Here is an 18,981-nt window from a genome sequence, read left to right as displayed (position 1 = left end):
ACATTTCGTGCATTTCTTTTTTGAGGTAATGAAAATCAATACCCATTAACATGGTATCAGAGATTTCTTTCAAACCTTCCTGATATACCTCTATTTCCCTCCTATTCTTCGATCATTTCCTTCTTTCATCCTCTTCTTTCTTCTGCTAACCCTAATGACCGGTGAATCTTCACAGCCACCAACCCCTCCACCATGGCTTATGGTGTAACAAACATTAAAACCTATTTCCCATTCGTCCTTAACTTAGCCACCCATAACTACGACCCATGGCAAGATCTGTTCACTGCTCATTGCATCGCTTTTGAGGTTCTTTATCACATCGACGATACCTTTGACCCACCAAAATCCACTCCCACCGATTCCAGTTGGCAAAAAGTAGATAACTTAGTAACGCTTTGGCTATTTGGCTCCATTGATCAAAATCTCACCACCTCTATCTACTCTATTAACGCTACAACAAGGAGAATCCGGTTGAATATTGAAGCACTTTTCCAAAGAAATCAATAAGCTATTGCCATCCAACTTGTGAGTGATTTGTGTTTAATATCCATGGGGTACCTCTCTATACATGATTATTTTACCAAGGTGAAGAAACTAGCAGACCTTCTAGAGGGTAGTGGTGAGAAAGTAAAAGAAAAACATGTGGTTATCCACGCCCTTAACGGGTTATCAACCATGTTTGACAACAATGCAGGTATCATTTGATTTACTAAACCCTTACTTACTCTTGATGAAGCCAAATCCATGCTACAAATTGAAGAACAAAGGCTTCTGAATCAACGTGTACCTACCCCATCTCATACCAGTTACTATTCTTCACCACAATTTCTTAATGTCAACCAAAATCTAAACCCCTCTTTCTCCAATAATCGAGGTGGAGGCCACCAATACCGTCAGAATCACCAAGGTAATCATCACTAGCAAAATCGCCGTCGTGGACAGCCCCCGCAGTCCTTCGGAAACCCATATTTCTTCGTCGAACTACCTCTGGGACAACAGCCTTGTGGCTGGATTTTTGTTCCTCCTCTGGTGTCAATTCAGCAGTTGTCATGGTCTCATTCTACTATGCACCAAACTTGGCATGTTTATTCCCAGCATTAGCCAAGTTCCTCTTATACCACGCCCAAATCTAGCTCTTCTATTGGGCTTCTTGGACACCGACCACAGCAGGCCCAAACTTAACAACATGGCAATCCATAAGTACATTATCAGACCAGCAACATTGAACAACCCCCACGGGCATGGCTTGGCAGTCCATATCAGCCCACTTCACTCCCGAGCATGTTTAGCTCCATGTATTTGACCGACCCATCAAGTGGCGGATGAGTAATGGATACTGGGGACACCTACCACGTCCACGCAAACAAAGGTATACTAAAAATTGTTTCTAATAATGATAATAATCCTTGTTTTATTTTTGTTGGTAATGGTTCTACAATACCTATCAAAACCTCGGGACACACTTCATTTCCTTTGTCAAATCTATATCGTCCTTTACACTTACAAAGTGTCCTTATAACACCCAATATTATTAAAAATCTTATCTTTGTTCACCAATTTACTAGTCAAAATAATTGCCCTATCGATTTTCACCTGTTTGGTTTTACTATTCTTGATTACCAGACACGCCGCCCTCTAATCCGATGTCACAACTTCGGTCCTCTTTACTCGGTTACCAAGCCCACCAGTCATGCATTCATCTCTACCACCTCCACCATGTGGCATCAATGTCTTGGTCACCTCGACAATCCAATTTTGAAGCATTTACTTTCAAGTAGTTTTATTTCTTGTAATAAGGGATCATCCCGTGTCATTTACCAAGCATGTCAACTTGGCAAACACACTAGACTCCTATTTTCTATTTCCAACTCTATTGTTTCTGCACCATTTGACATTGTTCATTCGATTTATGGACTTCCCCTATTACTAGTTGTGGTGGTTTGCAATATTACATATTATTTATAGATCATTACTCTCATTATCTTTGGGTCTATCTACTTAAAAATAAATCAAAAGTTTTTCAGAAATTTCCTCTATTTATCTAATATTTTTCAAAATCAATTTGGGTCAACTATCAAACAATTCCAATGTGACAATGGTCAGGAATACAACAATGAATACTTTCACAACCATTTTTCATCTAATGGTATTTCCTTCCAATTCTCCCGCCCACACACCTCTCAATAAAATCGAAAATTTGACCACATGATTCTCACGATAAATAACATGATGCGCACTCTCTTATTTCACTCACACCTACCACTGAATTTTTGACCAGAAGCTCTACATATGGCTTCTCATCTTCTCAATATTCTCCCATCTGTATCTATTGCTAATGACACACCCTACTTTCGCCTCTTTTGCCAACACCCAACCTATGACCACCTCCGTGTTTTTGGTTGTCTCTGCTATCCTCCCCTTCACACTTCACAAAAACTCCAACCTTGCTCTACTCCTTACATCTTTCTTGGTTATCCCACTCACCATCATGGATTCCATTGCTATGATGTTTCCACCCGCAATATCATCATATCTCGTCACCTCACTTTTGACCAGTCCATATTTCCTTACGGCTCGGTCACTCCAACCAAACCGCCCTCCTATGACTTTCTCTCTGAAAAAAATATATATCCCATTCCCTGTCAAATTCTCCAACCTCTTGTACCTCCACCATCCACTAACAATCAACTTCCAGCTCCTCATACTCCTGATAATACACCTATTCCAGATGAACCCTCTCATATTTTGTCTCTTCCTTCTCCTTGTCCCTCCTCTCGTATGCACACTCGCTCTTAGAGTGGCATTGTTAAACCTAAACAACGCCTAAACCTTCACTCCATTTCTGTCTCCTATGTCCCGAGGTCCCACTTACAGGCTTTGAAAAGTCCAAACTAGCAAAAATCCATGAATAAGGAATACAGTGCACTTATTACAAATGGTACTTGGGTGTTAGTTCCTAGACCCCCAAAGCGAATGTAGTGTGCTCCATGTGGTTGTTCAAACATAAGTTCAATGTAGACGGGTCTCTCTCGCGTTATAAAGTGCGCCTAGTTGCTAACGAACGCAACCAACAGCAGGTGATTGATTGTGATGAGATGTTTAACCCAATTGTTAAACTGACTACCATACGTACAGATATTAGCTTGGCTATTTCACGACATTGGCCATCCATCAGTTAGATGTGAAGAATGCTTTTCTTCACAACCACCTATATGCACCAACCACTTGGTTTCCGAGACCAACAACATCCAAACTATATATATGTCACCTCTAGTGTTCGCTTTATGGCCTCAATCAGGCCCCCCGGGCATGGTATCATCGATTTGATCAGCATGTTACTCATATGGGTTTTCAGCATAACATCACTGATTCTTCATTGTTTACCTACCACCATGGATCTGACACCACATATCTTCTCCTGTATGTTGACAACATTGTCCTTACAGGCTCTTCCACAATGCTTCTTCACTCCATCATCACACAACTCAATAGAGAGTTTATGATCGATCTTGGGGCCCTTAACTATTTTTTGGATATTTCTGCCACTCGTACCTTACATGGCCTCTTTCTCTCTCAAAGAAAGTATGCCTCAAAGAATTTAGCTCGCGCTCCAGTGTAATCCAACTAGGATACTTGCTGAGACCACTCATAAGTTGGATAACACGGGTCATCTTGTTGATAACCCATTTCTATATCGCAGTCTCACCGGGGCTCTACAATACTTGACTTTCATTCGCCTGGGTATTGCTTTTGTGGTTCAGTATATCTGTCTTTTCATGCACGATCCTAGGGAACCTCATCTACATGCACTGAAGTGCATTCTATGCTACATTCGGGGAACCTTAGAATATGGACTTTTGCTTCACGTGTCTCCCTCATCAGACCTTTTTGCATATTATGATGTCGACTGGGGCGGATGTCCCGTATCTCGCCGATCTACCTCAAGTTATTGTGTATTTCTAGGTGACAATCTCATTTCATGGTCATCCAAGCGGCATGGTGTTATTTCTCGGTCGCGGCATTGCTAACGCCATAGTCGAGACATGTTGGCTTTGTAACCTTCTTCGTAAGCTTCGATATCCACCTGCTAAAGCCACGATTGTGTATTGTGACAACATCAGCTCGGTTTACATGTCAGCGAACCCGATCCAACATCAACGCACCAAACATATCAAGATTGACATCCATTTTGTGCATGATCAGGTCGCCAGAAGTCTAGTTCAAGTGCTCCACATTCCATCGTCCGCTCAATATGTGGATATTTTCACCAAAGGCCTTCCGACTCAATTATTCAACGACTTCAAAGACCAGTTTGAACGTCTGAAATACTCCTCCCAATAAAACTACAGGGGGGGTGTTAGTGTATACTTCTATGTATAATAGTTGTAACGCTCGGCCCAAATGGCCTATTGAATTTGTTTATATACCCTTCTTGTATTCTCGTTTGAGACAATGAGAATCGATACCCTTTAACATGAACAACTAAAATCTATAATGTATTCGTATAATTTGTTAAAGACCACGACCCTAAACACATATATAATGAAAACCCTTAAATTACATAATTTACTTGGTCCAAAATATAATTCTGAAATAAAATCTATGTCCTTAATATAATTACTTTGTGAGTCTATGACAGAAAAACGAATTATGAAATGTAGAATTGTTTAAAGGTTTTGGGATTGTTTTATGTCACATCTCAATGGTATTCTATTAGTCTGAAATAAAATTGGTTATATTTGAAAATTTGGGTTTCAGATATCATGGTCATTTCGTTAAATAAATAAATAAAAATTTAATCAATTTGTTAATTGATATTTTTGTGATGATTCCAAGAAATGAATGTGTTATGTATAACTAGATGAATGAGTAATTGAATCTGGTTGTTTTTATTTAGGAAACCAGTTCATGTGGACAATACGTATAATTAAGCAATTGTTGGGCACAAAATTGCTATCATTATGATAAATATAGAAAGATTGTTAGCTTCTTCTTTTCCGAAATTGTTAACCACGGTACATTACTTCTAATTAATTCTCCCAACAGCCACATCCCTTTCAACCTTTCATCATTCAATTACATGTTTAAACCTTAACTTCCAATTCCATTTCAAATATTATATATATTCTTCTTCATGCATGCAAAAATTTCACAAAGTTTTCAAAATAAATATGTTTTGGCACTAGCGGAGCCAAAAATATTGATATGGGGTACAAACGTTATATATATATATATATATATATATATATATATATATATATATATATATATATAAAATAATTTTCTAGGGATGTTGTAGTACCCCTAACGCTCCATGTAGCTCCACCACTGTGTTTTGGACTTATCAAAATCTAAGTTAACGTTTAACTTATCTTTCGCTTTTTATCTTTTGATGTTCTATAAATACTTCAACTTAATTTGGATTTCAATAACCCTTTGAAATCAACGTTTTAGAAACCATGTCTTAGTTGAATCGGTCTAATGATTGGTTCTTGGTTCAACTGTCGGATAAACTCAGTTTTCAGATTTTTCATGTTTTTTTGTTCTTACATACATATATATATACATCAATCAAAATACATAAATAATATATATATATATATATATATATATATATATATAATATCAAAACAAAATATAAATTTAGATTAATACCAATGGGCTAGATTATAATGTGGATTGACAATTATTGTGCGGACGTGTGGACAGTGTTATTCTATGAGAATTACTAAGAGAATAAGTTGTTTAGTAATGCAAATACGTTCAACATTACAAAAATATCGTCATTTTCATGCATTCTCACTAATTATTATTCATTTTTATTTTCACACATCGTTTTTCACTCATTTTCATTCTGACAGAATACGACTCAATAAACATTCTGACAGAATGAGAATAATAATAAAAAGTCTATAATAACCTTATAGACAGCTTAATTAGTAAGAATATGTGATAATGACAATAGTTATGTAAGATTGAACATATTAATATTATCAAACAACATATTTTCTTTGTCATTCTCACATAATAACATTGTCCATACGTCCGCACAATAAATGTCAAGTCACATTTGAACCTAGCTCTAATACCAATAACATCAAAAGTTTCATAAATTTACAATTTTTTTAGTAACAAAACCACACCACTTAAACTATAAAGAAAAAATATATCAAAGATCCAATACAAATGAATTTTTTGTTATTTTGAAGGTCTACAAAGTTGGCAAATATGAGCATCACAAATCAAGTCAAATGTTATATGATTATATCATATTCAATAATTCAAAGGTTCTCATAGTCACTTGCTAGATTTCTAAAAAATGGATATGCAACTGGTTATCAAACAAAATATGTGCACTATGATAAGATAATTTTAGATAGATGTGAAAAAATTCATCAAAGTTTGTTATACAAAAGTCTAATTTTCATGTGTTTTTATTTAATTTAACAGGTTCCGCCATGTTTTAACGATTCAATTTAACTTGTTGAACCGATTTTTTTTTAAAACCGACCGGTGTGTTCCAGTCCATAAATATACATAAAACCGGTGCTAGTTGAACCGTTTCCTTCTTCAGTTCCGGTCCAACCGATTCGAGTAGATTTTAAAATATTTGTTGAAATGCCATTTAGGGCTCTTGTTTTTCTTATTGCATCACGTCATGCCTTAATTACATGTATGATTTTTAATAGGAGGAATCTGAACTCAGAAACATGATGTCCTTTGTGTTGTGCCACAAATTGAAAATTTTAATTACCCACCATATATCGGTTCGATAAATTTCTTCAACTTTCCATTTTCATCTTTGTTTTGTTGTTGTAAATACCATGTTTAATACAAAAATGGGAATTTATTTAAAATAAACCAAAATTCATTGGCTCAAATAGTGTAGTAGTATATGTATATTACGAGATAATCAATTACAATGAGAGACAAATGTTGATGTTCCCCTATCGCAAACATGATTTCTAAAGGATTATGGAAAAGAAAAAAGATAAGATGTATAACTTAATGGTTTATGTGGACATTAATAAAGATTAGACTCTTATTAACTCTTGATAAGAATTACACGAAACGAATGAAAATGACTTTGTTTTCATTAGTTATGTTACCTTTGCTATGAAAAAACTCACATTTGGATTCAAGTATCAAACAAGTGATTGTAGAGATATTGTAGAAAATAAAATGTTCAAAAACTATAGAGTATAAACTATAAAATGATAAGAATCGTCTCTCCACCCTCTCAAAGATATATTATAATTATCTTAGAACTTGACATTCTCATTTTACCCTTACTAGGGGTGTGTTTGGTTCTGGAACCAGTAATGGAATAACCGAGAACCGAACATGAAGATCTACTAGAACCAAAGACATGTACATGACCAGCATAGTATAAGGGAACAAGTTCTTGTTCGGTTTTTGGTACACGAATGGTTGTATCGGGTTTAGAACCAGTTAAGATAGAAAAAGCTATGATGAAAGAATTGGAAACGGAAATAATAGAAAACCAAGACTTTTTTGGTACATAAATGTGTAAAGGGGGTTGTTTGGTATTTGTTTTTAGATTGTAGGGATTGTTTATGTAAAATATGAAATAGAAGAAGCTAAATAGGCCCCTAATAGCCGTAAGGTAATGTGAGTAGTTACGTATTATATGCTATAAGTAACAAAATTTGATCTTATTTCATACATTTATCATATAAGCATGTCATATTATCAATATTTATCGAGTTAGGAAAAGATCTTGAAAACATTAACGACAAGAGTTTGAGAGATATTGTATTAGACTTTGTGATTGCAGGACGTGACACCACATCAACAACTCTTTCTTGGGTTTACATGATCAAGAGACAGGATCATGTTGCAAATAAATTGTACACAAAACTGAAAGTGATTGAGCAAGATTGTGCAAAAAAGGACACATGTGTTTGGATCCTTGTGAAACACAAGATCTTGAATCATTTGACATGAGAACAAAGCAATTTGCAGAACTTATGAGTTATGACTTCGAAATTATTTGCATGTTGTATGCAATCAACGGAAAAAAGGCTTTTGAACTTCTGGTTTTGATTCTTGGAACCATTATACCCGATACACGCTAAGAACGAAACTAGTATAACCGAAAATCGAAATTGAGGGATCTTGAGAACTAATAACCGGACCCTTCAAACCTACTTGGTGCCAATTGGTTCAAGTTTACATTTAGTTTTTTGGTCAGAATGTCCACCCATAGTGTGTATTTTTCTTTTTAATTGATTATGATAAGAATTAACTAAACAACATATCCAACATCAAATTATATGTTTTAAACCAAGGCAAATGACACAAAGTACACTATGTTTTCATTTTATTTATTTTTTTCGATTTTGACAGTGGATTATTTTTTGTATAAAATCGAACATCACAAATTTCAATTTTGTTCAATGTTGACATTTTGATTTCCATTCAATGATACAAAATATACTAGTTTTTTATTGCATTTTCAATTTTTGTTCTAAAGATTCTAAGTTTTCATTTTTTTGACATTGCATTTTCCAACTCAACATGACAAACTAGGTACGGCTCGAGGGTCCGTCAAATGGTAGAAATTAAACGAAATTAGAAATTATGATGTTCAATTTAAAACGAAAAATAATATAATATCAAAATCGAAAAAAATAAAATGAAAACACAGTTCCTTTTGTATCATATGCCCTTCTTTCAGTATATAATGACTATAAAAACTTAACTCAAACTATTAATTCCTATTTATAATAAAAGTGAAACCGTAAAAACTCTTAAGAAATTAGGAAAAATATTCATTATAATAAAATGAAAATAAAATCTTAAAAATGTAAGGAAAAACATAATATTAAGAGTAAATTACATGAATGGTCCCTATGGTTTAGGGTAATTTGCGCATTTGGTCTCTAACTTATTTTTTTAACTCGGAATGTCCCTACTGTTTGTTTTTGTTACGTGTTTGGTCCCTGTCTTACCTAAAAAGACTATTTTTCCATTGATTTTTTAATTTATTTAAATAAATACACCCCCAACCCTAACCCCCTCACATTAACTTACCTACCCTACCAATTTTTCTCTATTTAAGGTAAGACAGGGACTAAGCGTGTAACAAAAACAAACAGTATGGACCAAACGCGTAACAAAAACAAACAATAGGGACTTTTCGAGTTAAAAAAATAAGTTAGGGACCAAGCATGCAAATTACCCCAAATCATAGGGATCATTCATGTAATTTACTCTAATATTAAATAAAGATTTAGGAAACCCCTAAAATGTCAAAATTTCGAGCCAATGTTACTTGATCAACTGAAGTAGTCGGTCCTTTACATTAGACCCCTATATTGATTCACTAGACTAGTAAGTTGGTTCATCAAATCGTTGCGATCTTCCTTCCCAACATGTTCTATAATGGCCTTTGTACGATCTATACAGAGTCTCATATATCCATGTACTATGGACCATATGTATGGTGCTCCATACATAATGTACAACATATACTATCAAAATGTTAAAAAACATGGTTTTTCAAAAGTTGCAAAAATTGCCAAAAACCTAACCCCTTTGACTTGCAAGGTAAATTGGGAAAGAGTTTTTACATCTATTTAGATGTAATTAGGCATTACCAAAGTGTAAAAATGATGCCAATAACATCAAATCCAACACCCAAACATCATCAATTCATCTAACACACCACATGTTCTACATTATCATCATCCATTAGGCAGGGAGACCCTTAAAAAAGTAGGGACATAAAAGTAGTTTTAAAGAGTTTTGAGATGAAATGTGTTATTTTAAAATAGAAAACTTTATGTTTATTTATATATTATCTTTGAGATATCTAACTCATATGTCACGTTCCCAACATAACATATTATTTTGACATTTGTTCAGGTGAGAACATGTGCCATAATATGGATAACTAAGAGGAATATATAGTCAAACAAAACATAATAAATATGAACTTGGGCTTGATATAGCTTAGAGATTTACTATATGCATTTGCATTTGTCTACATATTCATTGAGATTATCCTTCATATAACTTTAAAGAATTAAACCCATTTTTAAAGTTTTCTTGATTAGGGACTTTTGCTTTTATACCAAGATGGTTTGAATCGTTGAAAGTTTCTTTGTTAGAAAACTAATTGAAATTGTTCTTACATGAGTGATGTAAGGGTGGCATGTGGATTGTGGCATTGATCATGGCATGGCATATTCATATTTTACCATCATTCCCCCTATCACCACCATCTAGTTCGCATTTGGGTGCCATGGAAGTAGGCAGAAATAGTTAGTCACCACCATCGTTACAATTGCCATTGATTATCAACTTTCCTTGATTTTACACATTAAGATCGACATATTGTTTGGTCACATGTATTCTCAAGTAATTAAGTTAAACTTATTGTTATTGACCCTTGAATCGGTCTTACACACCTACTTATTATTATTATTGTCGGTTGTTGGATTATCTAAGCATTAACATAATATTGTACACGACATGTTTCACATTCGATTTTGAAAAATATAACTCGCTATAAATACAAATTCACAACTTTTAGAATACTTGGTGTCATAAAACCTTACGAGAAAATTGTTCCTTTTTTTTACACATTTGAGGAGATAAATTCTATTAAATTAATTAGGGGAGTAAATTTACATAATAACAGAAATGGAACCAGTTGGGTCTCAGAAATAGTTGATTTAATTTAACAAAGAAAGGGGTCCTTTTTTCCTATCACATGCATGCATTAAACATAAAAAACCTGTTTGAAGAAATTTTCTTACCCAGCTGACTTACCAAGATGCTTGATTTATCATCATAAAAAAAAGTCACATCCATTCTTATAAATGCATGATACATACGTGGGACCCATCTCCATAATCCACCATCCATATATATACACAATTACCACACCATTCTTACATAAAACCAAAGAAAAATAACTTGTTGAAAAAAAAAATGGGAAGAAGCCCATGTTGTTCAAAGATTGGTCTGAATAGAGGCTCATGGACAGCTTCTGAAGACAAGATTCTTAGTGATTATGTTAAGCTTCATGGTGAAGGAAAATGGAGACAGCTTCCCATCAAAGCAGGTATGTAGTATGTAGTATGTACCCTACCCTACCCCCCACCCCTTAATGTATAAATGTTTTTACAGGTTTAAAGAGGTGTGGAAAGAGTTGCAGGTTGAGATGGTTGAACTACTTGAAACCAGACATAAAGAGAGGAAACATTTCTTGTGATGAAGAAGATCTTATTATCAGGCTTCATAAACTATTGGGAAACAGGTGGGGTGTACATTATGCATTATGAGTTGTACCATGAAAATGTTTTGATGTTACTTGTTTTGGTTATTTTGTATGTGTGTGTAGATGGTCACTTATTGCAGGGAGGCTTCCAGGGAGAACAGACAATGAAATAAAGAACTACTGGAACACCACTCTTGCTAAAAAAGTTCATGATCTTCATCATTATAATCAGAATCATGATAATTCTGGTTCAAATTCGCATTCGAATTCTCAAGAAAACGTTAAAAGGAAAGAAAAGGAATGTGTGAGTGTGAATGAGATGAAGACAACGGAATCAATGTTTCCATTCTTTTACCATGAAGAGAATAACAATATTATTCATCCATCAAGTTTCAATCTTGATGTGAATGAAGGTGGTAGTTGTTCTTTATCGAATGTTTTCAACATGGATTTCACAGATTCCTTTAATCTAAGTGATCAAATGGTGAAAGCAGATGATATGTTATCAGGTTCTTCAACTATTACAACTTCTCCAGATGTTTCAAAGGAAATTCTGGATTATTTTTCTTCTATTCCTGAAATTGGAGGAGAATGGCTATCTTCTCTATGATTCTATGAATTATGTTTACATGAAACTACTGTATCATTCATCTATTATCTTTTAATAAAGCATTTTTATTATAAATAGAGATTCGAATGCTTACATTAGTGAAAACATTAGTTTCTAACTGATTGAGCAGTTGCTATCATCTGAAGCATGATTGTTGCATATTGAACAGCTGTGTGTTGCAAGGTGTATTGTCCAGATAAGCCAAACTCCCCAAAGTTTGGTTCCATGTGGACAAAATGACCTGCTAATGATCTTTTTGATAGAGCTTCTTGCCATATGTCAAAAAACTCACCCATGATTTTGTGAGACTTTTCCCATGAAGAAATTGGTCGATATTCCATCTACATAGTAAAAAAAAAAAAAAGAGAGAGACATTCATTATACATTATACATTATACATAGTCTTACCAAAAAAGATGAAAGAAATACAGCTTATTACCTCCATGACAATTCCCCTTAAACTTTCTGATTGAATGGAAACCACTTTACCCACCCTCAATTGGAAATCACCAAGTTGATATTGAAATCCCTAGATTATACAATATAAGAACATTAATCAAAGCCGTTTTATTGAAATGGTTTTAAGATTAGATGTATTGACTGAAAATGCTGACCTCAAAATTGAGTGCTACTCTAGTTTTGTAAGACTGGAGCTTTTCCATTATAGTCTGGATGGTGGAATCTGCTTCAAGAACTAATCTTTGTCCTCTTAAAACGAGGTAGTATTTGTTTGGTTGTTCTGGTAGTGATATTCCCAGAAAGTCACGGGGGAATTCTGATGGATTCGCTTGTTCTAAGAAGCAATTGCAAATCAATTCGTGGTTACTTGTGAAATTAAGGACCTTTCAAACCAGAAACCTCAAGATTTACCTTTGAGAACGGGTCTGTAGAAGCTGAGTGTAGCTTTCCATTTTCCTTCCTTGACACCATTGATGCTCTCAACACACTGCGAAACTTCAGCTAGTATCTGACTGTTCACGGTGTGTCCCGCATTGGGCTGCCAGTGCAAAATCCTAAATTACACACATAGGGTCGATAATTAGTTCCAGAAAAACACAGATATATACATATAGATAGGATAGATCAGGTCTAGGTGTATCTAGGTGCATACACCTTCAATCATCAACCACGAACAGCAAAGAAACAAAAAAAAAATAAAGCTTTAGAGCAGGTGCACTGTGATGATCTGATAGATTTTGGGGGTGGACTCTAATTGTGCACCGGTGTACGAAGTAGAGTCGAATAGAATTACCACTTTATAGGCATGGGGTTGAACGAGATGCAACGGCGAGGACAATGCCGATAATCGATACAGTGCAATGCTCCGATGTAGTGTTTGATGGAATCAAATGCTCACAATCCTCAATTGCAGGAAAACCCTAATCTTTTAGGCAGAAACTTTTTTTCCCAAATAGTAAATTACTGGTCTGTGGTAGCCACAAATTGTCACTCGGGTGTTTGGCGTGGGGAAAAGTATTTTTGTAAAAACACTTTTTACAAAAGTTATTAATTAAAATGTGTTTGGATTAGTTTTTGAAGGGAAAAAGTTAAAAATTAAAGTGTTTGATTTAATTTTTACATGTAAAATGACAAAAAAGGACATGTTTAGGGTAGATGAGAGGTATATTGGTAATTTAATATTTTTAGCTGGTGAAAAGTTGGGAAAAGTCAGGTAATCGTGACTTTTCAAAAAGACTCAAATTACTCTATGGGAAAAGTCATTTACAAAAGTCATTTTCCCTTTGTCAAACATCTTTTGGGACCTTTTCTAAAAGATAAAGTCAAAAGTCATTTATAAAGCTAAGGTCTCGTTTGATAGTTGCTGATTGAGAAAGTGCTGACTGAGAAAGATCTGTCTGGGTAAGAAATTCTGATTGGGTAAGAAATCCTGTTGTTTGATTGTACATCTGACTGAATGTGCTGAGTGATGAAAAATGACCATTTTACCCTGTTGTTATATATATTGATGGATTAAATTGTTGAATAATTATAAAAACATACATATTGTCATACAAAATCTAAATTACACACAAATAAAAAATGTCATACAAAATGTAAATTAAACATAAATAATTTAATATCCAAATAAAAACATAATTAAATTTAAAATAACATAATTTAATGTAAAGTAGGTGAAAGTAGTCGATTTGCAATCTGATCACACAAAACACGCATATATTCAACGGCTTCTGGACCCCATTCTATGCCTTGTATGTTTTCTCTATCAATTCCCCCACCTTGGACGTCAGGAGTAACCATAGTGTCCTCCTCAAAATTTCTAAACAAGTCATCTTCTATATTGTATTTCCTTATAAAATTATGGACCGCGACACAAGCAATGACTATGTCTCTTTGCACTGTAAAAGGATAAGGAGCCATTTGTTTTAAGATTGGGAATCTCGCCTTCAATACACCATAAGCACGCTCAATAACATTTCTAAGTTGTGCATGAGCATAATTGAACCTTTCTTCTCTAGTTAAAGGTCTACCTCTTCGAAAATCGGCTAACCAATACCTAGTATTGCGGTATGGAGCCATAAACCCACGAGTGTTTGTATATGCGGCATCCCAAAGGTAATATTTATCTGCAAAAGAATGTGACACATTATATAATGACACGTATTATATAAAGAAGATAGATAATAAAAATTATATAAAGATTACAAACCTGGTGGAGGAAATGGAAATCCAGAAGTCGAATTGAATGCAACTTATTTCAAAACTCTTGAATCATGTGCTATACCCTCCCATCCAGCCCAAACAAAGGTGAATATCATATCAAAATCACAAATTCCTATTACATTTTGAAAACATTCTCCTTTTCCTCTTCCTCTATAACGAGTTTGTTGATCAACAGGTACAACCGCATGTACAAGAGTTCCATCTAATGCACCAATTGCTCCGGAAAAAATATTTTTTAATCGTCTATGTCGTTCCGAGTTATGTCTTGTTGGGTTAGGAGTTGTTGGTACTATAATTTCTTTTGCAAAACACATCATTGTTGTTAGGACCTCGTGAAAACATTGATGAATCGTTTGTGTGGAATGATGAAATCTTCCCTTAACCGCGCGAAAACGTTCATTATGTCCTATAACATGTAAGAAGATAGTCATCTTCTCTTCAATGCTTATTGTCCTACTAGATTGCAACCAATTTTTTTGGGTAAAATGATTGCATAATAATGCAAATGCCTCTTGTGTAAGACGCATCATATCGAAACATTGTGTAGGGTCTCCGTACATCAAATCTTGTGTATATGCATACCCGCTTTGAATCGTTATCTCTAATTCTATGAATTCTGATTAGTCTGTGCCGGTTTGACCTCAACCAATAAAACACAAGTAAAAGAAAAGCTACAACTTCACCATCAGAAACCATACTTGATCTGTTACAAACAATTAGGTAACATGTTAAAGTAAAAAAATAATAATAATAATAATAATGCACCAAAAAAATGAGTAAACAACATCAAAAGTAACAAAAGTCATATAACAAAATACTAGTAAACCAAAAAGTCATCAAACATAGGATCCAAAAAACTAGTAAACATCATCCAAAAAAGTCATCAAACATAGGATCCAGAAAACTAGTAAACATCATAAAAAAAAACTAGTATCCAAACTTTTCTACCCGCACCTATCAAAGGTAACCATACTTCCTACCCGCACCCATCACCCACGACTCACAACTACTAAGCGAAAGTCGTAACCAAACTTTTCGAACATCAGCACTTTCACCAAATAGCAAAAGAGCGGTCTTGTGTCTTTCATCTTCTTCTCCCCATTCCATTTTGTTCAATTTCTCCATACACGCATCAACATCCTTATCCATTTCACTTTTTTCAATTCTTTCATTTTTTTCCACTAACGACCTTGCAAGCTTGACGATCTCCTCTTCAACTTCTAATGCCCTTGCATCTCTTTTTTTCCACCAACTCTTTTGTTTCCATCAACATCCTTATTTTTTGAACGCCCCGAAGATTCTTCACTTGCACCTACGTGTTGTGTTGAGGTTTCCATTGGAACATCATCATCAAAATCATGGGGACTAAACTCTTCTACAGGACGAGGGAGTGTAGAAGATGGCCCCCAACTTTGAAATCCGGTTGATGTCGACCCTTCAAATAGTTGGGTGCACAGATCAGGGAACAATAGGGGTTTAGTTTTCAATGACAACACGAACTTGTTCAACTGTTTACAATTTTTATAAATATTAGTATATGTTATAAAAATAATCATAATAGTATTGATTAAAAAAATAAATTTAATCAAATAGTATATGTTATAAAAATAATCATAATAGTATTGATTAAAAAAATATTACCTTCCCCTCTTCTTTCCATTGTTCATCGGTCAAATTAAATTTATTTTTTATAGGATCATATATATTGTCAGTTTTGTTTTTGAGTTTCACCCAAGCAACATACTTTGATTTGTAGTAGTCAAAGTGGTTTCTCATTTGCTTCTGATCAACCTCTTTACCGTGTTCGTTTATCAATTTTTCGCGTATTGTCTTCCATGAACTTGCCTTAAGCCCAGAACCCTCACGACCATTAGTGGTTAGTTCATGGATACATGCATCAAGAAAAGTTTTGTCCTCACTCTCGTTCCAAACCAACATCCTAAAACATTAATATTTAAAGTAATTTATCATAGTTTTTATCAAGTTAAAGAACAATTTTAAACATAAAACAATTTTCAACTAAGGAAGTTAACATCATCCTAAATTATGATTTGATAACTTATACACAAAACATCAATATTCAAGCTAACAATTTCACAAAAGATAACAACCTAACAATTAAGGTCAACAATATCAAATCTATAAAATTAGAAAAAAAAAAAAAAAAAACAGCCCAATTTTTGATTTACAAACCTACTTGTATTTTCCAATTCACAAGCTATAAAATCAAAATTCAGAAAAAAAAACTTCCAATTCACTTTCAATTTCAATTCATAAGCTATAAAATATGAACTGGAGAAACAAACTTCTAATGTGAATTGGAGAAAAAAACTTCAAATTCAGAAAAAAAAAAAAAAAAAAAAAAAAAAAAAAAACAAAACAAAACAAAACAAAACAAAAAACAACTAACAATTCACATTCAATTTTAGAATTCATAACATTAGAAAAAAAAACTTCAATTTTCAGTTCTTATACACAAAGAACTACAAAACAAAACATAAACAAACTTCCAATTCACATATAATTTCGAAATTCATTATATTAGAACAAACAATTTCAGATTTTAAACAAACAATTTCATAATATGAACATACAGCTTATCATATGAACATACAAAAAAAAAACAGCCCAATTTTTTATTTACAAACAATTTCAGATTTCTTGTACACAAAGAACTATAAAAAAGAACAAAAAAAGCTTATCATATGAACATACAGCTTAAGAATTCATAATATTCTAACAAATACTAATTTGATTTCATAAAGAACTACAAATTTCATACCATCAAAGCATAAATGATATCTGATTTTGAAAATTATTAACAGAAAAATCATGTAACCTGTGTGATGGATCGAGAAGGCGTCACTGATGGCGGTGGCGGAGGTCCGGCAATCCAGCGGCGGAGGTCCGATCCGACTGTTTGGCGTTTGTTGTGGAGTTGTTCCTGGCGGTTGGTGTGCTTTTAGGTAACTGGAAGGGAAGCGAAGGGGGACGAGACCTAATAACGACGCAGGGCAAGATAAGGGCAATATTGTCTAATTTCCAGTCAGCAACTATTTGAGGCCTGAGCCAGAAAGCGATTTGGGTCAACAATCTTACCGAGAAAGCTAAAATCAAACACCAAAAGGTCTGACCGAGTCAGCCCATTTTGCTGAATCGACCCAGTCAGACATTTATCAAACAAGGCCTAAGCCAAACACCCTCTCAAAGTCACTTTCAAATTTTTAACAGTGTTTTATTTTCGGACAAATTATATAAAAGTTGACAGAAATATATGTATTTACTCGGTGAAGTTTTATTTTCGACAAATATATCTATTTATTGTTTTACGTATTTTATGTTCATTAAAACTAGAGTTTTGCAACTTGTTTTTTGATTTTATATTTCTTAGTATTTCCGAACAATTAAAACACTTATGTTTGACATAAATTTTCGATTTTACCATTTTTTTGGTTCGTTAAAGTCCTTACGTTTGTTAATATATATATATATATATATATATATATATATATATATATATATATATATATATATATATATATATATATATATATATATATATCGTATGAATATGTTTGTGTTATTTAGACCGGTTTAGAATAGATTGATCCAATTCTGTCCATCTTTGATCCGAGTTGATTCGATTTTGTGACATCCCCAATTTTCACGACCAAAAAAGACCGATTTTGTTTATGCTTTGTAAAAATCAGAGTACTTCAATTCATAAAAATGTTGCGGAATTTGTTCCCAAAAAAACACGATAAATACGTTATCAAAACATTTTCAAAGAAACGTATTTTATTCATTTTAAAATGTTTGTGATGTCATCGTCAATACAGAAACATAAGCATAAACGGAACTTACATTTATTTACACTAGTGATCTACATCTCTTTAATCTCTCAGTGTAATATGACTTCGTATCAACACCTGTGATATAAATAAACTGAGTGGGTCAGGTTGGGAAACCTGGTGAGTACATAGAGTTTTCAACCCACAATAATATAATTATTATGTTTAAACAATCAAACAATCAACCCAATTACCCATCCCCATTATCTTCTTACTCTTAAGTATTTAACCTAAGAGTCATCTATCCTGCATTCGTTTATTCCTAAGTCCCTTACTTCCTAGGTTATAGGACTGACACTAAATCCATAGCTGTCAATGCTCGTTCGTAAGGCACTAATTCCATAGTTGCTATAGTTTATTCATCGGGTACTAAATCCATAGCTACCAGTGTTTATCTACTGGGTACTAAGTCCATAGCTACCAATTCCTAAGAGGTACTAAATCCATAGCTACCGTTGTTTGTCCAATAGGCACTAAGTCCATAGTTGTCGAGGTTATTTATTAGGCACCAAGTCTGTAGTTGCCTATGTTTACTCACATCATCTTTTATCTCTCATCATTCATATACCCATGTCATACCCAACATA

General features: G+C 33.9%; 2 protein-coding genes across 2 annotated transcripts; one reads left to right on the top strand and one right to left on the bottom strand.

Annotated features, from left to right (window-relative positions):
- Window positions 1–10,959: 10,959 nt before the first annotated feature.
- On the top strand, window positions 10,960–12,132 carry LOC111905313 (transcription factor MYB1). Its single transcript, XM_023901007.3, has 3 exons — window positions 10,960–11,095; window positions 11,161–11,290; window positions 11,375–12,132. Exons 1-3 carry the CDS (start codon window positions 10,963–10,965, stop codon window positions 11,859–11,861), a joined length of 750 nt encoding a protein of 249 aa, XP_023756775.2. The 5' UTR covers window positions 10,960–10,962; the 3' UTR covers window positions 11,862–12,132.
- Window positions 11,906–13,281, bottom strand: LOC111905293 (mediator of RNA polymerase II transcription subunit 20a). Its single transcript, XM_023900986.3, has 5 exons — window positions 13,114–13,281; window positions 12,732–12,874; window positions 12,476–12,654; window positions 12,301–12,390; window positions 11,906–12,202 (listed from the first exon to the last, which is right to left on the bottom strand). The coding sequence occupies exons 1-5, from the start codon at window positions 13,125–13,127 to the stop codon at window positions 11,969–11,971; spliced, it is 660 nt and encodes a 219-aa protein (XP_023756754.1). The 5' UTR covers window positions 13,128–13,281; the 3' UTR covers window positions 11,906–11,968.
- Between the last annotated feature and the right edge of the window lie 5,700 nt (window positions 13,282–18,981).

This window comes from Lactuca sativa, chromosome 7, assembly GCF_002870075.4.
Source record: "Lactuca sativa cultivar Salinas chromosome 7, Lsat_Salinas_v11, whole genome shotgun sequence".
NCBI classification, from domain to species: Eukaryota; Viridiplantae; Streptophyta; class Magnoliopsida; order Asterales; family Asteraceae; genus Lactuca; species Lactuca sativa.
This window is presented reverse-complemented; position numbering and strand designations above follow the sequence as displayed.